This window comes from Haemaphysalis longicornis, unplaced genomic scaffold (genome assembly GCF_048455015.1).
Source record: "Haemaphysalis longicornis isolate Haplotype H1 unplaced genomic scaffold, Haemaphysalis longicornis Haplotype H1 scaffold_8, whole genome shotgun sequence".
NCBI classification, from domain to species: Eukaryota; Metazoa; Arthropoda; class Arachnida; order Ixodida; family Ixodidae; genus Haemaphysalis; species Haemaphysalis longicornis.
The window spans coordinates 191255321-191278562 of record NW_027526445.1 but is presented as its reverse complement, the minus strand read 5'-3'; the positions used below and the strand labels follow the sequence as shown (position 1 = coordinate 191278562).

General features: G+C 45.9%; 1 protein-coding gene across 3 annotated transcripts in view; it reads left to right on the top strand.

Annotated features, from left to right (window-relative positions):
* The window catches only part of Trim9 (E3 ubiquitin-protein ligase Trim9), a 274501-nt gene extending 251459 nt beyond the window's left edge, over nucleotides 1–23042 (top strand). For all 3 annotated transcript variants that reach the window (XM_077681478.1, XM_077681479.1, XM_077681480.1), the window contains 3 exons: nucleotides 4123–4261; nucleotides 8433–8657; nucleotides 17738–23042. In XM_077681478.1, coding sequence (XP_077537604.1) covers nucleotides 4123–4261; nucleotides 8433–8657; nucleotides 17738–18150 — 777 coding nt within the window. In that variant the 3' untranslated portion in view covers nucleotides 18151–23042. The remainder of the gene's footprint in view (nucleotides 1–4122; nucleotides 4262–8432; nucleotides 8658–17737) is intronic.
* Nucleotides 23043–23242: the final 200 nt, after the last annotated feature.

Sequence of the window (23242 nt, the reverse complement as noted above, 5' to 3'; positions counted from 1 at the left end):
ACAACCTTAAGTATAACGTACTCATTAGTTCTAAAGGTTGCTTCCCCGCAAGAAGACCCTGTGTGCAGGGGTGCACTCTTTACAGGCCGCTTGCTTGCACCCTTTACCCCGCTACAAAGGGGATACCAACAGCGATCATGCTTCGTTGTACTGGCGTCACTTCCGTAACGGATATGACGTCACCCAAATGTTTGTGTATCCCGGAATAAAACACTTTCGCGTTAAAATTCAGTGCCACCCAACTCTGGGGAGGGGGATGACCATTGAAGCTGTTTGTGGGTTATTGGCTGTCCACAAACTCCCACTCACACCGCGCCCTCGCGCGCCGGGGAAGCGTTTAGCGGAATCGCGGCCATGCCGACGCCTTGCGTTTTCCGCCTCGCGCTATTTGGAGACCCGACGGGCATCGCTGTTACGCTTGTCGTTCGCAGCCCGATCGTCGTCGGTGGTCTCTTTTCGCCGTGTTCGCGGAGAGTTGGCCCCTTTTTTTTTTTTTTCTTTCTTTTTTTTTTTTGTAATGAGCAGGCTTCACTGCGCAACACACTGTGGGGGAAAGCCAGCTTAAACGCAGCTTCATTTCCAAACACAAATGCATTGCTGGGAAAACAGTTTTTAAGGGGCAGTGCACGCCATCTTGTATCAAAATATGCAGTGCCGGGAGGCGAACAGGTGGCCAAAGGGAGAGGGTGTGCCCGGGTAAGGAACAGGGGGGGCGGCTTTTCTCGGTCTACACAAGCAAAAAAGAAATAGAAAAGTGTAACAGCTCCACTGTAATAATAGCTACATTGGTGATTGAAGTCGTTTTGACGATATGCCACATCACGTCATCACCCCGCTTTCCTTTTGCATGTTGTGCCCTGTCGTTTCAGCCTGTTAGGCTTTTGAAGACGATAGTCTAGGGCAGGGGTTTATCCTGAATATCGATTTCGTCGGATGTTGAAATCCTTCTATAGGGGGGGGGGGGGGGGGTGTTCTAGGGGAGTGTTGGGGGTCTGTATAACTCCCTGGTCGAGGGCTAGGTCTGCTTGTCAACCGAATCAGTCAAAGATGTCAGTGGTGGATCTGCTTGTCAAAGGGTCAATGACTGACAATTTCTGCGTCACTGGCGTTCGTGGGTCACAGGTGGACCACGTGGCCTGGGAGAGGAGGCTGTACAGGGAAGCAGAGGTAGAGTGGGTGAGGAGTGTAGGATGATGGGGAAAAGGACAGTTTGGAAGGAGAGGGAAATGGGAAAGTGATGTGGCAGGATGGGAGGGAAAGGGTCAGAAAGGTGGGGGAATGGGGGAAAGTGGGGCTGGAGAATTAGAGACAGGGGTTAGAGAAAAGTGGGGGAAGGTGAGGGATGAGGAGTGGTGGGAGTAGGGTTAGGAAGAGTTGGGAAGAATTGTGTAAAAGGGGGAAAGGGAGGAGAGCGAAGCATGAGGGGCCGAAGGGATGGAAGGAGAACAAGGGAGGAAGAGGAGGAGGAGGATTAGCCGAAACACTATTATCTTTCCACAAAATTGACACTGCCATTTTTTTAAAACTTGCTCTTGTGACTTTGTTCCTCTTAAGTTGAGACCCTTTTTTTGTGTGTGTAGCTGATGCCCCAAGCTATAAGAATCCCGACGCAATTAAAGCCTCAGTTTACTTTACTTGCAAAGTTTGTTTTTAGGTTGTGGAAAATTGTAAACTCAAAAATTTGGTGGTACATGAAAACGGTATTACTAAAACATGACTTCGTTTTTTCTGAGGAATTCTGGCTGGCATGTCTTGTGCAGAATGATCATGTTACAAATTTTGGGTTTTGTACATTTCCAAGACTTTCGATTTAAAGAATTCACTAGAAAAGTCTAGTGCTTACAACACAACACATTTATGTCACAGGACATAAAATTATTGCCACCTACTTTAAAATGCTATAAATTTTTGCTTTGCACAGTCTAGTATGCTTCATTGGTAGTACCTTCAACTGAGCACAGGAAATCTGTTGGAGTTGTAGAACTTATTGGAGTGGAACTGTTTTCTTTTTGCCTCACTTTCCATTAACTTCAGTTCTAAAAAACTGTAACCTGAAATTTTTCTTTGCTGCTGTCAGGGCCAAATGAGATTTTGATTGCTAGTATCACCCTGCCATGGCGTTCTATTCTATTCTATTTCAAGTGTTACCCTTGAAGCCAGGCTAAAGTTTGCTCAAAATCTTGTGAAAGATTTGTTGTCACCAAAATGTTTGCTAGTCGCACATAATATACAGCTGACTTCCATTACATTGACCCTAATTCATTAAATTTTTTTTTAATTCAATCACACTGAAATAGGTCCCAGCAAGAACTCTTGCATGCCATTGAATCAAAGCTTGTTAGTTCGAATGCAATGGCACACCACATTGGTTATTGCAACTTACTTCCAATCTATGGGCTAAGCAAGTTCCGTTATGTGCACACAAAAAGCTGGAAGCAATCACACTCGAGAAGCTATCATATTCTGAAGGCAGTGTGACAGCTTTCCTTGGTATGCTTAGTGTAAAAGCTTCTGTAGCTGACTGAGATTCCCATGGAACTTATTAATTGGTGCAATGTTGAAGCAGCTTCCAAACACACCAGTGGACTTACCAGCAATTTGAGCGTGTCACGCTCTGAGGTCATTGAGCACAGAAGCACAGCAGGATATTTTTCGGCGTAGAAATGTTTCAGGTTCATTTGTTCTGCTTTCATTCATTGGTCCACCGTCCGATGATTTCAACTATATTTCACGGCCCCACAATTGTTGAATAAACGAGTGTCGACTGCAGGGAAACTTAGTGTACCAAATTGACTGAGGTATTATTCTGCCACTGCTTTATAGGACAAGCTGTTCTTCTTATTCTAAGGAGACAATCAGTGGTGTAACATTACTACAGTTAGTTCACATTGCGGCAAAAAGTATAAAGCACTTTGGACAGATCACGTGTTAACCGTCAAACTTACTAAAGTAATCCCCCATTATAACGAAATCACTTTACTCGAAATAATGCTTTATTCGAGATTTCTTCTGGTCCCAACCCAAACGCATGCATTTTAGGCCGCATTATTCGAAGAGCACGAAGAGCTTGACCCACTTAGAGCGAAGTGGCGAGCGGAGGTGTCGCTGAGCAGCGGCGACTCAGCGCAAGTCAGGCTATCGACATGGCAGCTCAACGCAAGCTGGTGTTTTTCTCGATCCGGTCATGCTCGATTCGCCCCATCTGACTTTAGACCACGGTGTAAGATACACCGTGCTTTAGACAAACGGTCCAAATGCGTGGTAGGGCCACTGAATTATGTTCCTGGACATTGGTCAATGGCGTGGATGACATGGTGCGCGAACACCAACACTCGTTCCATAGAATCAGCAGTGTCGGCAGGGCGCCACACTGTGTTGCAAACTTAACGGCAACCTCTTGTGTTGCAAACCTCTTGTGTTGCAAACCTCTTGTGTTGCAACCTCTTGTGTTGCAAACTTAACGGCTGCACAGGTCGGGAAAAAATTGCCCAGTAATCATGCAAAGCCCCTAGTGTAAAACCAGTCAGTTTCCATGATTGTGCTATGCACCCACAATGAACGGCTAGTCGTTTTTTGGCTCAACAAATACAACCTCAAACTTGCGCCGCTGTGTTTGCGGCGCTTTCCAGCGCGGAACTCTTGTAGCGTTCTGCGACGCCCGCACGCCCCCTATAAAAGTGGCCACTGCCACTGCCACTTTTATGTGCGGGGACCGCAGCGTTATGCAATGCTTGGCCAAATTAGAGCAGCGGTTGCTTGTGCCCAGTAAGAGCTTGAAACAGCCAAAGCTCGCTGCCTTTTTTGCACCTTAATAAAGTTTTGCTCCACGGAAAACATTGTGCTTTGATTCCTCACAGCTGTGGCGCAATTAAAGCTCAAATGCTTTAGCTTTTCTCGAGTGGTCGCTTAGGTATATCGAAACACTGCTTATAACGAAATTTTTGGCCGTCCAGCTGACTTTGTTATAACGAGGGATTACTGTATGTGCATTTGATGGGACTGTCCATTCACCATAGAAATTCAGCTTGCGGTGTCATCCTGCTGACTTCGAAAGCCTGCAAAAGCTTTCCGTGTATGCCATCTTTGCATGGATGTTTGCGACATTGTGTGCGCTTGTTACAGGAGGTGTACTGTGGCAAGGAGACGCTCTGTACCGTGGATGGACTCCACTTCAACAGTGCTTATCGTGCCCGGGTGAAGGCCTACAATGCAACCGGGGAGGGGCCGTACAGCGACGTCATTGTGCTGCACACGGCCGAAGGTATGCTGAAGCTTTGGCACCGTTTCTTGCACAGGGAATCTGCGGTTGAGTGCAATTTTATTTTCAGGGTTTTGTTTATTTGTTTGTTTGCTTATTTTTCCTGACATTTTGGGCATAGTGGCTTGCATTAGTGTAAGCCATCACCATTTTTGCGTATTCTCTATGTGCAAGTTGCGTGAGTGGTCAATGGTAGCACTGTGAACCTTTATTCTCATTGAACCTTTGATTTACGAAAAATTTGGATGTCTGTCCTTCCTAATGCATTGTGCATTGGTTAGTCTTGCACAGAAATAATGCAATCATGTCATGCCATCAATCGTGCAGATTGTTAAGTAGCTGAGCTCCTTAACAGACTGCACATATGAATGAAATACGTACTCCCAAGCAATCATCCTCACACAGCTATCTGTCTGTCTTCTGTGGTATTTTGACAAATACTGAATTTTTTCTCACCCCCCACTCATACGTACTGACTAAATAAACAGCTGCTATTTATTGGAAAACAAGTTTTTCGGGGTTTAAAATGGGGGAGATCAGTGTAGCATAGACGCAGGGTGTTTTGACGCATTGCATCCACTGCTCTTTTTTTGTTACACCAAGGCTCACTGCCGAAAAGCAATTTCATGCTTGTTTACAATGCATATCTATTCTCTTTGAAGCCACATGCGAAACCATTAAAAAGTTCTCACAGAATTAGGCACCTAATAGACAGTGGGCTGATGGCAGTGGGAAACACTAGCTACACATCTTTCAACGCTACACCTGTGGTGTACACCAGCTGTGTTTTACACAGATCCCGTTACCAGTAGTTAGCTGCGGATCTTTTGAGTTCACCAATTCACAAGCGCTATGATCAACCGCATTGCTAGCATAATGTTTGTGTAGAAAGGGTTGCAATACTGAGCCGCTTAAAACCTAGGGCTGCCACCAGCCTGGTTTTTGACCAGCCCGACCGGTTTTTTAGACAGCGGGTTGTTGCCGGTACGTACCTAAAACCGGCCTTCAGTGGCCGGTTTTTTTGGTTATTGTGCTGCCATTATTTTATTTTGCCATTTCATAAGTGCCACTTCAGCAAACTACGACAATAACTATGTGTCGACAAACTGCGAAAAGACATGCGAGAAGGGAAAATCTGCATGCAGTAACCGCACGAAGTATTTGCAAGTACTTTTCAGGGCAGAACCAAATCTCCATAACTTTCAGTACGCAGGTTTTAGGTAAACTCTACAATAAATGGCATTGCACGCCAAAAAACATGGCCAGTTTTGTTTTAGGGGAAAGGTGGCAACCCTATTACAACTTCTTCTTTTTGTTGAGAAATCACTTACTTTATCCTTAATAAGGCCAGCCAGACTTACCTGGTTGTTTCGAAACAAGCTAATACAATATCTGTGTTTTAAGTCCTCCACCACATCCATGCTGTGGGTGGGGAATTCACATTGTGGAATGGTGGCGCCATCTATCTCTGCCAAAATGAAACTCACACATTGGTGCCAAATTCAATTTTATGTGTGGTTTTTTGTTTGGCTGGGGTCCTGTCTTTCGCAAATTTTGAGGTTTAGTGGCAAGCACAAAAATACATGTGCATATATATTGCCCCTTGGGGCAATATATTGCCCCAAGTGCTGTGCCAATACTTAGTTAAGTGTTTGGAAGTCGCTTAGACGGGTAATGAAAACCCAGACTGAACACCTTTGGGGGCAGAAACAATGAGGTGCAGACAGTTCCGTTATTTCAAACTGGTAGATTAATGTTGAGTGGTTGGTCTATAATGCATAATTAGAAATTACATTTCTCAGTTTCCACCAATAAATGGGAAAATGCGCATGCATATTTTAATATCATAAATTTGCTTTGTGCCAAAAAGGCCTGAATGTGGAGATCGATGATCGCCAGTCGATCGCCAGTCTCAGCAGCGCAAGAAGGGTAAAGTGCATCCGTTTTAAAGGCACGCCACATGGTCGTAAGCTGTACCATCCATTGTGTTAGCCTCAATGCCACTCACTCACTATTCAAAAATCAAGCCGGGGCTGAGTGACCAGCTGTTATATTGGGCTTAAATAAGGGAATTGGAGGCTCAAAAGTAACTTATGGAGTATTTGGTCCACACTGAGGCTGAATGAAGTATGAACATTTTTGTTTTTTAAAGCGAACGCTTTCTTAGTGGGACCAGTGGTGTCCTGTCAAAAGACTAATCCATTTCCCTGTAGACCAGTTGGTCGACTGAAGAGCTCTGATAACGCCTCTGGGGGCACAACTGTGCCTCCATTGTGTCGAAACGATTACTTGAAAATTGCAAAAAAGGAATGGTTCTAGATAAATGAATACAAGCATCGATCGTGAAGAAGGCGTACAATAATATACTTTCATCTCATAAACCACGTATCGGTGTGCATTTAGATCATTCATAGACGCGTTTACTTAGTGTGCGAAAAATGGTCACACGGGTTCATTTTATGTTTGTGATTTTGGTCTTTGGAGGTTTGACGATTGATTAGATTCACTTTGAGCGAAGATTGGATGCGTTTGTAGCGAAGGTTTCAATGCACTTTTGATGCAGTTTTCTTGTTAGAAACTTTCACACTTCCCTTAACTTTCTTTAGGAATGGATGGGAAATTTTTTTTCCCAATGATCCTTGCGACCTACTGTGCCTCTCAAAGATAGAGCAACAGCAACAAGAACAAAGTTGTTTATTTCACCAAAAGACATCACAAAAACATGTTGCTGAGGCACCTGGATTTATAGCCTGTACGGCTATTATTGGATCCATTACAAAAGTGTTTTCAAAAATACAATCCTGGTCAAAAATGGTAGATTGCCGCACACAAGTGAAGATAATTGGCAGCACGGTACACTGTTTAGTGTGTTTTCACACTAGTGATTTAAACATTCAAATTAACAGTTTATTGTACTTGAATTCTGAAGTAACGTTTAGGGACAGCAACATACTTGGTAATGCTTTAATATAGTTTGGCATGTTATTCCATATTTTTGCTCCCATAAAAAACAAGAGGCACAGGCCATATACATACTATCAGCAGGTTAATAGTTTTATGTTCAGCATCGCGTGGGTGTAATTAGCGTTGACAAGTGGTACGGATTGTTTGCAGTAAGCATTTTGTAAACAATTACAGAGTCCCTGGCTCTATCAAGTGGCAATACGTTAAATTCGGCAAAGAGTGCAGCTATTGGCTCATTTTTCAGCGCTGTGGCCAATATTCTAATGGCTCTTTTCTGGATAACATAGAGCGATTTGCAGTACGATGACTGGGCAAACCCCCATGACACAATGCAGTAGGTTGTATGGCTGTGAAACACAGCAAAGTAGATGAGACGTAAAACAGGTGCGAAAAATATTTGCATGCCCTTACCAGTGGGAAACAGCCAAATGCTAATTTCCTTGTTAGTTGTTCTATATAAGGAAGCCCAGTGCAAAGGTGAATCTAAAGTTATGTGTAAGTATTTATGGGTGGTAACCTGTTCTATTGTTGTTTCTACAAGGTTCAAGCTGCATAGGCCAGACTGTACTTCTCGGTTCAAAGTGAATGCTATAAACTTGGTTTTTTAGTGTTTAATTCAAGCTTATTAGCTTTGAACCACTGTGAAGTGTTTCGGAGCTCCTGATTAGCAAGCAACTGTGCTTCTTGACAGGGCATAAGGTACAGATCATGAGGTACAAAATAGCATTGGCGCATTTTAACGAGTGCACAAAGTCATTAATCTAAAGAGAAAAAAAAAAGGGGTCTAATTCAGAACCTTGAGGCACGCCCATTTTGGCATCTTTGAGTGAAAATGTTAAAGTTGGTTCTTGTTTTTTACAGTACACACCAAAAACAAAAGCAGCTTCTTTTAGATTTGACTTGCGCATTTATGGAATTATGCGAGAAGAAAAAATCTGTGCTGCATATGCATGACAGTTTTTACAACGGCATTGACAACAATGAAGTTTTATTATTATGTGCCAGCATGTGTTCTGGGATGTGTGTGAGCAATTTTTACACGTTAAAATATGCAACCATAAATGTGGAAAGCTGGTGATGTAATAAAAGGTTTATGAGGAAATTCTTATCTGCTTTTATAAATCAAAATGAATGACAATAAGTGCCTGGTAAATCCCAAACATGGTTTGTATGTGCAGTCCTCGCTTAATCCACCCCTTTTTTATTGCAGTGGCGTGGTTTACCCTGGACCCTGTGACCTGCCACCCTGACATCGTGCTCTCTGAGGAGAACGCTACAGCCCGCTGTGAAAGCTACGAACACCGCGTTGTTCTCGGTTCTTTGGGGTTTTCCCGCGGTCTCCACTACTGGGAGGCCACTGTAGACCGCTGCGACAACAACGCCGACGTCGTGCTCGGAGTGGCTCGTGCCGATGTCGCCAGGGACGTTATGCTTGGTGCGTATCACTCTGGCATTCCCCACTTTCCTCCTCCTTTCAAAGGGGCCATGAAGACAAATTACAAAGTTGCTTCAACGAAATGGCTGCTTCGTCTTGATACTAGCAAGACCAGTTTTATGGGAAACTTCAAACAAATAATCGAGATATTAAAGAAAACACATTCCACAGTGGCAGGTCCCGAGGCACTTTACAGCTTTTTTTTATTTTTTATTTTATTTTATTTAATACATACTGCGGACCATACTTTGGTCCAAGCAGGAGGGCATGGTACAATGCAAAGAGCAATACAATAAAACATACACAAAAAAAACAATGCACAGTTACCCAGTGTTGGAAGTACTTCATTTGGTTACCTGGTTCCAGTCTGAAATGGTGCGTGGAAAAAACGAAAATTTGAACGTGTCCGTTCTCGCGAAGTACGGAGTTAGTGCATTTGGTTGGTGATGTCTTGTCGGTTTTGTGTTTAATGGAGAAAGAAAAGGGGTTGGATCAAGGGCAAGTTTGCGATTATATAAAAGAGACAGAAATCAAGGTGGGACTTGTTTCTACGATCCTGAAGGGAAGGAATACTATTAGCTAGCATTAGGTCTGAGGGGGAGTCCGTTTGCAAAAACCTAGAATAAACAAACCGAATGGCCTTCCGGTGAATCCTTTCAAGTTTCTTAATGTTTTGTTTAGTATGGGGGTCCCACACGATACTCACATACTCCAGCTTCGGCCTAACGAAAGAAAAATAAGAAGCTTAACGTTTGGAGGGGAGTTTCGGAGCTTGTATCTTAAATAGCATAATTTCTGAAACGCAGACGAGCAAATATTATCTATGTGCAAGTTCCATGGTAAGTTTTTTGTTAATGTAACGCCGAGATACTTATAGCTGTCAACCTGTGTGAGTGAAGACGATCCTAATTTATATACGTGTTTACTGGATACGAGTTCACTGGGGTTTTTCTTTCTTGTCACACAAAGATATACACTTTTTTCCAAATTCAATTCCATTCCCCATTCTACACACCACTTACACACGTTTTCAATGTTTTTGTCGAGTTCGTTCTGATCATTAGTACTTGTGACTTCCCGAAACAAAACACAGTCATCAGCGAACAATTGAATTTGAACAGTAGGGTCAACAACAGTTACTAAATCGTTAAATACAACAGAAAAAGCAATGGTCCCAAAACACTACCTTGTGGTACCCCAGAGGTGACAGGAAGACACCGAGATTGTTCCTCGTTAATTTTTACAAGCTGTTGGTGGTTGGATAGGTAGGCTGCAATCCAACAAACAAAAATATCATGAATGTAAATGTTTTTAAGTTTTGCTATTAATTTGTCATGTGGTACCTTGTCGAAAGCTTTTTGAAATCTAAAAATATACCATCAATTTGGCCATTTTTGTCAAGACACGCTGCAAACGAATGAATTATTGTCACCAATTGGGTGGCTATGGAATAACCTTTTCTAAAACCATGTTGAAAATTTGTTAGTACTGCATTTTAGTCTAGAAATTCAAAAATCTGTTTGGTAATAATATGTTCAATGATCTTGCAGCATTGAGACGTTAAAGATATCGGATGGTAACTTTGAAAGCTAGACCGGTCACCTTTTATAAAAACAGGAACAATCAGAGCCATCTTCCAGTCACTGGGTAGCTTCCCAGTGGACAAAGAAGTGCGAAATATTACAACCAGAAACTGAGCAAGTAGTTTGGCATATCTGCGTAAAAAGACGTTTGGAATTTGGTCTGCACCACAAGAAGACTTGGTTTTCAAATTTAACAGCATAGATAGTACACCAGAGTAAGATACAAAATCCGCGTAATAAATGCCAGGACCCGATATTAACAGTGGATACATTCGCGCAGGAGAAAACACATCGTGAAAATAATGATTAAAATGTTGAGCAATGATTCCAGGGTCATAAATTAGAACACCATTGACTTTCATTTCCCTTACAGGTTGCTTTTTGTCAGTAATGTAATGCCAAAATTTATCAGGATCATTTTTCATGAAGTTTGGCAGGAGCGTTTGAAAGTAGTAGTCCTTTGAGCAGAGCACTGTTCTCTACAAAGCATTTTTAATCTCTCTGATGACGTCAGGCTGTGCATTCTTCTTCTTTAACCTTTTGAGTTTGCGTTTCAAATGAATGATTTTACGTGTTATCCAGGGTGTACGTTTGTGAATTTTTTTGCACTTGCTCAGTATGAAGTTGTCAAGGCAGTAATGGCACATGTCCTTAAACCGGTCCCATAGTTTGCAAACGTCATCACCGTCGAAATTAGCAAGACATATTTCTAGATGTTCAAGCACAGATTTGTCATTAGCTCGTGAGTAATCTTTGAAACACCGTGTCGTGGACTTAATCTTGGGAGCTTAACTTGAGAAGGGGTACAGTAACGCATACTAGGTGGTGGTCAGATATTCCTGGTTCTATCGCAACAGAATATTTGGTATGGCATCACAGAATCTTGTTTGTGCGATTGCAGGTGCCACCAAGAAACATGACTGGGAGGTTGTAGTGGGGCCTCTAGTTGCGTTCAATCGTATCACTCGAATGCTAACGCCCAATTAACATGCTGATAAAACATGTTTAGTGCCAGCCCATAACATTCCTGTACTGCCCATATTTCGCCACTATGGCATAAACTTTAAACGTTCTTCAATATTTTTTTGCATTTTTCCAGTAAAATATATATATATATATATATACACACACACACACACACGCACATATATATCACATTTTCTCAGTAATATGTATATATATATATATTGTGAGCATCAGGGATGTGCATTGAGACTGTTCCCCGTGAACCTGGCATCATCATCATCCATTCTGGTCACCAAGGGGTATGCTCCTCAATCACTCACAGCTAGCTGCCCATCGTGATTATCATCTGCGAATAATCATCTTCATCGTGGGTTCGGCCTCCTCGGAACGGTCGGAGTCAGCAGCTATTAAACGCGGCCTCAAGGACCAACCCGTCTCCAAGTGGTGGAGGGTGCTTTTCGTCCCGCTGTCTACCTCTCGCAGTCGCACCACTGGAGCTCCGTTCAGGTCGGAGGTTGCTTCTGCCCACCACCCCCATGCAGCACGAGAGCAGCCAGTCGGGCAGCACCGCTGCGGCCCCGGTCCAGCCAGTTTTTGCCCTCACCGGCCGTGAGCGCGAACCTCTGTTTTTCTCTGGTCTCCGCGGTGACGATGTTGAAGACTGGCTTGATCAGTTCAACTGGGTAAGCGCATTCAACCGATGGGACAACAGATTCAAACTTTAGATCGTCTCATTTTCTCTGATCGAAGCGGCGAAGACCTGGTTCCGCAATAATGAGAAAGACATGTCTGATTGGGCCTACTTTGTCTCAGAGCTGCGTCGTATTTTTGGGACGTCCTCGAACCGGTCGAATGAAGCCAAAAGGCAACTGGCGGTCCGTATGCAGCTCCCGAACGAGGCGTACGCGTCGTACATCGAAGATGTCATCGCACTGTGCCGTCGGGCTGACAGTAACATGTCCGAAACAGACCAAGTGCAGCACATCATGAAAGGGATCGCCCCTTTCGCCTTTAATGCTCTGGTGGTTCAAAACCCTACCACCATTGCAGATGTACGCACGATCTGCCAGCGTTTGGACCACCTGCAGTCTATTCGCCTCCAACATGATTGTACGCGTTCTTGCTCCCTTCTGGGTTCAGAGCTCCGTACTCTAATCCGAACAATCATACGAGAGGAGCTACAGCAGCGTGACACTACCTGCTCCCAGAACACTCCCGTACAAGCCCGTGGGCTGCGTGACTTGATAAAAGAGGAGCTAGCGTGCATGACCGACGTTCCACAGCCTTGTTGTCCTGCTCCTACGCACGTCCATTCGTACTCCGAAGCTGTTACGAGACCATCCCAGCCCATGGAGCGAATTCCCCCTCCTACTACTCATGGCCACTTGACGGCTATTTCTGCGCCTTCGCCGTCGCCCCCTCCATTCCCAGCGTGGCAACCACCGCGTCCAGCAAGCGAGCGGCTCGTGTGTTATTACTGTGGCATCAGAGGGCACATTTCGCGGTTTTGTCGACGACGCCAGCTGGACGAACGCCGGGGCTACGCACCGTATGAGCACGACGCCTACTTTGGATACGCCCCTTGTCAGCGCCTGTACTCGCCACCTCCGCGCCAACCTTCGCCCGTTCATGACGCCAGAAGCTTCCCTCGCGATTCCCGCCCGACACGACGTCGTTCCCCTTCACCCTTCCGTCGTGCTCTGTCGCCTCTCCGTCCTGTCTCCAACTCAAATGTCTCCAACCAACACCAGGAAAACTAGACGATGCAGTTTTTGGAGGGAAAACTGCATTTTGTGGACCGACTACAACTCCTCCCGAACTTCCGTGTAACCTGTTATCTGTTCTCGTTGAAGGAATTGAAGTGGAAGCATTAGTGGATACTGGAGCTAGTATTTCTGTGATTGACGCTGATCTGTGTTCCCGTCTGCGAAAGGTCAAGACTCCGTATGGCGGTCCCTATTTACATGGCGCAAATAATCAGGACATCAGGCCCTCCGCTTATTGTACCGTGCACGTATTAATTGGAGAACTCCGCCATTCTATTCAATGTGCTGTTCTTTTACCATGTGCTCACCAGCTTATCCTCGGATGGGACTTTCTTTCCTCTGCCTCTGCCGTTATTTCCTGCCGTGAACCCGCCATCCGTATTGACGACACTGAAAATTCCAGTTGCCTAGATTCGCCACAGCACTTACTCAAGCTGAAATGTGATCATGTTTTGGAAGCTGGTTGTGAGGGAATTCTGTCGGTCTCCTCGGACGAAATTAACGCTGGTGATGTTGTGGTGGTGCCCTCTACCCGGTTCTTACACCAGGGAATCGCCATCACAACCTGCCTTGTTCGGTTTGCGCGCGGTTGTGCGGTGCTTGCTGCACTGAACACTACGAATGAGGTGATATTACTGGCCGAAGGAACCACAATAGCTTCAGTTGCCGACCATGCCCCTGCGTCAGTAGTTTCCGGTGACGTGCCCCCTTCCAGTGAGAACTTATTTGGCCCGCTTGATAATAATTCGGCTCTTGCGTCCACTATCAGTCAAGACCTGACGCCTAATCAGAGAAAGTCATTACTGGACGTCCTAACGAAGCACCAAGCGTCTTTCGACGCACACTCATGTAGCCTTCCACAAACATCTGCAGCCGAGCACAGAATTAAAACGGATGGGTCAGCTGTGATCCGCCGCAGGCCATATCGCGTCTCCTCGTCTGAACGGAAAATCATCGAAGACAACGTCGCTGACATGCTCAAGCGCAATATTATTCGGCCGTCGACTAGCTCCTGGTCTTCCCCAGTGGTACTCGTCGAGAAGAAAGACGGTTCTGTACGGTTCTGCGTCGACTACAGGGCACTCAATAAGATCACGCAGAAAGACGTCTACCCTATGCCCCGCATAGACGATGCCTTAGATTGTCTACAGGGGGCCGAGTACTTCTCTAGTCTGGACCTTCGGTCGGGGTACTGGCAAATCCCGATGCATGAAGCTGACAAAGAAAAAACCGCATTTACCACCCCCGATGGTCTTTACGAATTTAATGTAATGCCATTTGGACTATGCAATGCCCCGGCTACATTCGAACGGATGATGGACACTGTGCTTCGTGGCCTAAAATGGAAAACTTGCTTATGCTATCTGGACGATGTTGTTATCTTTTCGTCCACATTTTCACAGCACCTTGAGCGCCTTGACGAGGTACTTACTTGCCTGTCCAACGCGGGACTTCAACTTAACACAAAAAAATGCCATTTTGCGAGCAAGAGTATTAAGGTGCTCGGACACGTCGTCTCCAGAGATGGAATACGCCCGGATCCGGACAAAACAGCTGCCGTTATTAATTTCCCTCGACCCCTTCAACAAAAAGATCTGCGAAGCTTCCTTGGCCTGGCATCATATTTTCGGCGTTTTATACGCAACTTTGCCACCCTTGCGTCTCCCCTGCATCAGCTCTTGCGCACCAACGTGCCCTTTATATGGACGGATGATTGCCAAGCCGCATTTGAAGCTCTGAAAGATTCACTTACCTCTGACCCCGTCCTGTGTCATTTTGACGACTCAGCGCCTACTATATTACACACTGATGCCAGTGGGTGTGGCATTGGTTCCGTTCTTCTCCAGCGCGATGCTCAGCTTCGAGAAAGAGTCATAGCGTATGCCAGTCGTTCACTGACGACCGCTGAGAAGAATTACACCATCACGGAACAGGAATGCCTCGCTGTCGTCTGGTCTATACAAAAGTTTCGCCCGTACCTCTATGGTCGTCATTTCACCATCGTTACGGATCACCATGCCCTCTGTTGACTATCCACGATGAAAAACTTATCTGGGCGCCTCGGCCGATGGATACTGCGTTTGCAGCAGTTTGACTTCACGGTTACTTTCAAGTCCGGCAAAAAGCATTCGGATGCGGATGCCCTTTCTCGATGCCCGTTATCCTCCCCGTCGCAAGCTGCGTCTTCCGGGCCACGGCCGCCACGTTTACCCATGGCACCCCTCAACCATGCTGCAGTAGAGACGGCCACCGAGCTGCCTTCGCTTCAGCGGGCCGATACATACTGCCGAACTTTAATGGACCGCCTGAGTGGCTTGGCGCGACCACCCAATAGCCGGCTGCGACGCCAACTGAACAACTTTCGGGTTGTTGATGGCGTGCTCTACCGCGCCAATCATCATCCTTCCGGTCATAAATGGGTGCCTATCGTTCCTCGTCAGCTCCGCCTTCGCATACTCGAGGTTTTTCACGATGATGCAACAGCTGGGCACCTTGGCTTCCAGAAGACTTATGACCGTGTTCGGAGTCGATTTTTCTGGCCTGGCCTCTCCAGGAGCGTCGCCAAGTACGTCGCCTCTTGCGCGTTGTGTCAACAGCGCAAGCGACAAATGACACCTCCTGCCGGTTTTCTGCAGCCGGTTCCTTGCCCTTCTGTTCCATTCGACATAGTAGGCATAGACATGTACGGGCCGTTACCTTTAACATCGACTGGATGCCGCTGGATCGTGACTGCTGTCGATCACTTGACCAGGTACGCAGAGACGGCTCCTTTACAGTCCGGGTGTGCTCACGAAGTCGCTGACTTCCTCCTGCGCAACATTATCCTGCGACATGGTGCACCTCGAGTTTTGCTCAGTGACCGCGGCAAGACGTTTCTTTCACAAATTGTTGCAGAAGTTCTTCGCGCTGCCAATACCATCCACAAAACTTGTTCTAGCTACCATCCGCAGACGAATGGACTTACTGAACGGTTCCACCGCACGCTCTCTGATATGATCTTCATGTACGTCAGCCCCGACCACCGAAATTGGGACATCATTCTTCCCTTCGTTACATTTGCTTATAATACCGCTGTCACGCGCACCACCGGTTACTCGCCCTTCTTTCTCGTTTTCGGCCGCCTCCCCTCTTTTGCGCTCGACACCATTTTTTTCTCTACCCCAGTCTCCGCTACTTCGCCACTTCATGAACAGTTCATCGATCGGATCGCCCATTGTCGACGTATGGCGAAACAAAACACAGATGCGAGCCAGCAAGACCGGAAGGGCAGATATGACGACACCCATCGCTCCGTTAAGTTCTCGAAAGGTGAAGAGGTCCTGCTTTGGACACCTGTTAGAAAACCGGGACTTTGCGAGAAGTTCCTGCACCGGTACATTGGTCCGTACGTCGTCATCGACCAGACTTCTCCAGTCAATTATTGCGTGTCACCAGTTAACCCTTCTTCAGACCGTCGCTGTCGTGGGACAGAGATAGTGCATGTCTCCCGCTTGAAACCGTTCAACCGTCGCCAAACGTAACCTTCTGCGGGCAGGCGCCCGCTTTCAGCCGCGGGGGGAAAAGTGTGAGCATCAGGGATGTGCATTGAGACTGTTCCCCGTGAACCTGGCATCATCATCATCCATTCTGGTCACCAAGGGGTATGCTCCTCAATCACTCGCAGCTAGCCGCCCATCGTGATTATCATCTGCGAATAATCATCTTCATCGTGGGTTCGGCCTCCTCGGAACGGTCGGAGTCAGCAGCTAATAAACGCGGCCTCAAGGAACAACCCGTCTCTCTCAATATATATATTGCCACGAACTAGGCATTGAGTTTGTTTGTTTATGTTTTGTTTTTAGTGCCCGGCCGCGCCCGGCGGGTTATCTGTGTCCCAAGCGAAGCGCATATTCCATTCTTTATTTTTATGCCGCACGAGTTATCTCATTCTGATACGGAGAGCGTTTCGCCCTAATGTCACTAGCCTCGAATAATCCTCTTTGATCTACACTGTTCTAGATGTAAATCGACGGTTCGAGAAACACTCGCGCCGAAAGATAAAAGCCTGCAGAGCAAACGCCGCGGTATTCCGATCGCCGATGCTTGCCCTTACACGTCACTTTGTTGACTGCTGCTTCGCTGCCTGTGTATTCTTTGAGTTGCTAGGGGAGCACAAGTTCGCTCGAATAAACTTGTTTTTCTTGAAGACAACTGCGTCGTCTTTGGCATCGTGCCAATATATATATATATATATATATATATATATATATATATATATATATATATATATATATATATATATATATATATATATAGATATAACAGAAAATAAGGGTTGGCCGTCAAGAAAACCTCGGAAAGCAAAGGGGAGGTTGTGGTGGGTCATAGAAAGAGATGAAGAATTTTTTGAGTCGAAAAGAAAGTGGTGAAAAAATGCCCGCCGGGTGGGATCCGAACCCACGATCTCCAGAATACCGGTCTGGTGCGATACCCATGGCACGTTTCGTACCCATGGTAGTGTAGTGGTTATTTGTTTGTATTCCACATAACTTTTTTATTGGAAAAATTAACTTTTAATAAAGTGTTCACATGTCCTGCAAAGCGTCGTATTGCATTACCAGCATAAATTTCCACTGAATGAACACAAAAAGAAAAACCCGCCAGGGAGTGCGGACGAGACGTAAGGAAACTTAACAGTGAAAGGATTGAAAAGCCCCTAATTAGAAGCAATTTTTGTCCCGGAGGACCCTGCTGATGGTGACACTGTTGCCAACGCTGTGTGCAGGGAAGGACGACAAGGGCTGGAGCATGTACATAGACCACCAGCGGTCGTGGTTTCTCCACAACGACCGGCACGAGCACCGGATGGACGGCGGCATCGAGCGGGGCTCGGTCATCGGCGTGCTGCTCGACGTGGAGAGGCGCCAGCTCTGCTTCTACGTCAATGACGAGCGGCAGGGGCCGCCCATCGCCCTCGGTGCGCCCACACAAGGTCCCAACGCGGCTCTATTTCCGGCGTTCAGCCTCAACAGGAACGTGCAGCTGACCGTCCACACAGCCCTGGATCCGCCGCAGTCGTCTTCAGATGACAGCGACGACGCGGCCGATGACGCCGAGGAAACGCGCCCTCTCCCTGATCCCCCGACAGCCGCCCCTGCAGCCAGGATGGCGCCCAAGTTGCCTCCGCCGGTGGTGTAGGGCTGGCTTCAACAGTGGCGGGCTCTTGCGCCACCAGTGTAACACCAGGGTCGCTCCACAATGCTAGTTGACACAGGGAGTGATGGTAGTGCAAATGTAAGGACACTCGGAGTTTAAATCCATGAGAGCGGGAAGTTTGTTCAGCCCGAAGGTGTCATCGTAGGTGGCGTACAGCATCGGTTGCCATGCCAGGGGCCTAGAAAAGGGATGGGGGTGCGGCGGTGTTGAGAGAAAGCCCCGTATACACCCTTGTGGGGCACGTATCACGTTTGGAACAATGGCATGATCCGAGCTGGGTGCGTTGTAAATGGCAGATGCGAAGCAACTTTCGCCCTCTTCTGTGTGCTCTCGCTGTAGTGTTGTGTCTTGTTTTACCCTTTGCTTTGTTGCAAAGTTTGTTCGGATGGTCGTGACATGAAGCGGTAGCTGGGAGGGCAGTGCAGTTCCCGCGCAAAAGTGATGGCAACTGCTGTTGCAGCAACGAATGGTGCCCCGTGGGCTGTGGTGAAACGGGGCTTCAAAATTACTTTGGAAGGGCCAGGGGTGGTCGAAGTTTCGCTGGCTATGCTATAGATACGGGAGAGCGAGTAGGAGAGAATCGCCGCAAGCAATGTGGAAGCTAGACAATAGCAGATGAAACATGCACGCGTGTAAAAGCAGCCTATCTGCATTCCTCTTCTATCGATTTGATTCGACAGGGGATGAATGTGCATAAACAGCAGAGGAACGCAGAATTTCGAGCCAAGCTCTGCTTGTTGACTGAGCAGTCTGCCTACAACTAACATTTAAAACCATGAGCTGTGCCACCTTCGCCTAAACTCGCAGTTTTGAGAGACGAAGAGGGTCTTGAAGGATAAGTCGTGAATGAAATGCAAAACCACTTTCATGGCGTTCAGCTTGCAGAATTGACATCTTTGCTTAGTTGTTTTTGTTTAGTAGTAATGAAGGCTTGCAACAGGTACTCCATAGCCACAAAGATGTTATGGTGCCACTTGGAAACTGACAACGACAGTGAACTACGGCAGCAGTCAAATCGACAGTGGAGACATGCATATCACTACCAACAGACATATCACGAGTGGTTTAGAACCATCACAGTGAGCCCATTGTGTGGCAAGCACTCCGAACATCCGAGCTTTCCCGGTGTAGTGCATGAAGACAGCATGGTCTTGCACTTCACAGCTCAACATATCAGCCTTTCGCACAGTCTTTATTCTTTATCATTCGCTTTCTTAAGACAGGCACCACCAGCTCGCATGGGTTGTTACACTTTCTTGCAGAGCTCCTGTTTTTTAACAGCCCCCTATCAAAAGAAGTCGCCTTCACCCAACCAGCTAGAGAAGTTACATCCTGTTCTCAGCAATACACTTTGAAAAACAGCATAGCACCTCACGGCTGATGTAGCGATCAAAGCACAATTCAATACACAACTAGCATCATTTGCGAGGTCATTGTTGCAGCAATGACTACTGTAAAGAAAGCAAGTCTAATCTATCGGTTCATTCCTTTAGGGCACACAGGTATTGTTCGACTGTCCCCCTCACTCAGAGCAGCTTCCCGCAACTTCTTGTAAATGCAGACGTGCAACACGGGAACTGCACAGGCAGCAAATGCATCTTGCGAACATTTCCGGTGACTGTAAAGATGTTTCCTTGCCTGGTGTGAATGAGCTCCCGGTTCTCTCCACCCAAACCAAGGTCCGTAAAAGGCTATCGCAGTGGCGTCTGTTCATGTAGCTGGTTTATTGTGTACAGGAAGCAGGACTTCCGTGATTATTCGCACTTGTTTGGCGTTGTCTGATGTCCTAACGTTGCTAGCATCTAATACCATCTGCCTTTGTTTTAGCAGCGTTGTTACGTTTTCCAATGAGTTCCTTACACTGCACAGCTTTGACTTTCAGCCTGTTCCCATCTCCGCTCGGTGACATTATTGCACTGGTCACTTTACAGAAGCCACAGCCCTGCTTCAAGGGTAAAGATGCTTGTCATATGTCTCGTGTGAAAGTACATCGGATGTTATTTTTGGGCCCCAGTTTGGCTTCTTATGAATGTGTGTAGACAGGACGCATGATGTACACTTGAGCAATACGAATGGGGGGTGGGGCAACGCTGTACAAAACCCACTTCCCAAGGCGAACCATTGGCGTATGTTGACTTCCTATTGCTCCACCGAAAAAGAGTTTCTCATCTTCTCATTTTTTTCAAGTGCAAGTGCTATCAGCTATGCACCATTGAATTTTCCTTTTATTTTAATGGACCCACTTAAAGGGGCCATGTAGACAAAATACAAGTTTGGTTCATTGGAAAGATTGCCTCGTTAGAATCACATTGACACCACTTTTAACGTAAACTTCTCCCAAATAGGCTATATAATTAGGAAAGAAGAGAGTGGACATGTGATCCACTAGCTCACTTCCCGCACTAGAATCTATGACATATTATGGGCAGCTGTGTGATTGTCTGAGGCCGGCAAAAGCAAACGCCAGTTAGGCAGGGCTTATAAGCTTTCAGAATGAGCTAGTTAAAATGTAATGCATAGTCATTTTATAACAGTAAGAATGGTGGCGTAAACGATGGAAGTTACGAAAGTACACGTATACATAGAAGTACCAGTGCGTACTGCTGTTGGTACTGTGCGCACTATGTTTGTTATAGCTGCACAGTAGTCTGGTGCTATGGTGTTTTCGCATTCGACCCTGGCTGATTGGCATAAGTGACACTTTCTTACGTGACCCTATTTGTTGAACATACCCCGTGTTTCACGAAACGATTGCTACCTACTGCAAAAAAAAAACAAGCCAGGTGCAAACACACAAAGCAAAGGCATACAGCAGCTCTGTGCAGTATGGTGGTGCCACCTAGGAGGACTGACGGTAAAAAGGCATTCCACAGTCTACTGCAGACTATACAGCGCACTAACATTCGTTTAAAGACCTGTCCTTGTTAAGTTGTTGCAGACGTCATGAAGCACACGATTCGGCGGGAAAATCAAAATTTTAACTTACACTGATTAATCTCTCAGTGAATGAAGCATTGTTTCCTGCCAGAGAAGCACTGGGGTCGCTATAAAACACCAAATCTTTCGAATAACACAAACTTGTGTTTTGTCTGCATGGCCCCTTCTGGAAAAGCTCGGTGAGTGTTTGTTCCATGAATGGGTGTTATCTGTTCTGTGGTAGTGGAGCTAGCATCGTGCCGTACACACTTTGAATGCATACTTTGCCATTTATTCTTTTCCCTTCCTTTAGCCATCTTCTTTGCCCAAGGAGGCAGTTCGTGCTCGTAGCCAAGAAAGCTAGTCATGTGTAGAGGATGCGCTTGGTTTTAGTCGAATGATCTCTGGGAATGTGTCGCTGGTTGCACATGCCTGACGCCTAACACACAAACGCTACTTGTTAGACGCATCCACTCCCTGTGTTGGTTGTTCACTGGTGAACCGGAGATGGTGTCTTGAGCAGTGGTGTTTGGAGAGCACGCATGTACTTGTTTATTACAAAAAAACTGTGTCCGTGTTTTTGCATTCTTGCACTGTTATTTTACATTTCGACCGCATAACCAAGAAAATTTCGTGCAGCCTTCACTAGTTTGGCGAATGTCACGCACTTTTGATTTGTTGGTTATGCCATATTGTTCTCTTTTGTCCATGGCATATTTGATCAATCGGCAGTGTGTTGGTGCTGTCACCTTGAACTTGATGACGCACCACCTTTCAGAATTGTATTATGTACCGTAAATCATACTGTATTGTGTTCCACTCTCAGTTGCCACGCAGTGCGTGTAGAAGCAATGAGAGAAGTGTGACCTTCTTTGCGTGTCAGTGGCAAATTTAGCGCACAGGCTTGTAAGAAAGTTTGTAAGGGGTTTCTTGGCTTTGAAGCATCGGTGGCTATTGTTCCACAGGGAAGCTATCTTTTTTTTTTCTAGATTTGGGGCGAGCAGTTTTGTTCTTTTCGCAAGTTTAAGGTGCATGCACTTTTCAAACGTGCTTCACGAAGAGCAAGTTGCAACTGTTTTCGTTTCATTTTGTTGAGTGTACATTTGTGTTGACTTTACGCTCTGGATTTAATTTTGAGGACCCTTTGTGCACTGTACTGTGACGCACCTTAGCTTGCTTTCTAGCAATACACTTTTTTTTCCACATGTATTAGGTTCGATAGTTGATTTTAAACTGGATATTATGACTCGCTGGTGCTATCATCGAGCTGCCAGCTTTTCTTCCTTAATATATGTATTTGTTAGGTGACTGAAACACACAAGGCAAGGTGACCCCAAAAACATTGGGTTGCAATAAAGGCCAGAAGAACTGCCCCAAACATATCATAAAGTATTACTAAGATTTCCCTCCTGGCATCGTCAACACCTGCACTGTTTTGTTATTCTACTGCCGAGTTTGCCAGTTTAGACGAGGCTGTGGTTTCGAGTCAAACGTGTTCTGTGATTCTGGGCAGTCTCTCGATTCTACAAGTAGGCGGGGAAGTCAACTTCAGTTATGGATTTCCGCACTGCCAAGGTTTGCTTACACGCTGTGGCTGTACCTCTTATTTATTCCACAATACATCCTCAGTGTGTACGTACGAGTGTTTAACTCAAGGAGAATCCATAAACCACTTTGTTTTGTGAGGGAGAAGTGCGTATATATATACATATATATATTAGTGTGCCGGTCTTTTTTCCAAGCTATGGCACGGATTGAAAGAAAGTTTTTTTTTTGGCTGTAAATAGCAAGAGAGAAGCTGCCTCTATCCTTCATTGCTGCTGTAGCATATGTAGCATACTTGGTAGAATAGTCAAACTGTGGTGTTCTTTCTCTTGGCGTTTTTTGCGCTCTTTTTTTTTATGTAAGCGGTACTATGTTTCACGATTGAATAAAAGTTCCTTCTCTGTACATCTTCAGCAAGTCGCTTAGTCTCACTTGCGAATCTTTCAATCTTTCACTTTATATTCCACATTCATGTTCCTGCGACAATGATTGTGAAGTTAAGCTGAGTCTTGCTTGCTTGTAGATCTGTTTTAATGAGTGCAATGAAAGCAGGAACCACCAGACTTACCCTGTGGTATATACGAGGGGTTCCTCGGGGCGACTTAGCCAGTCC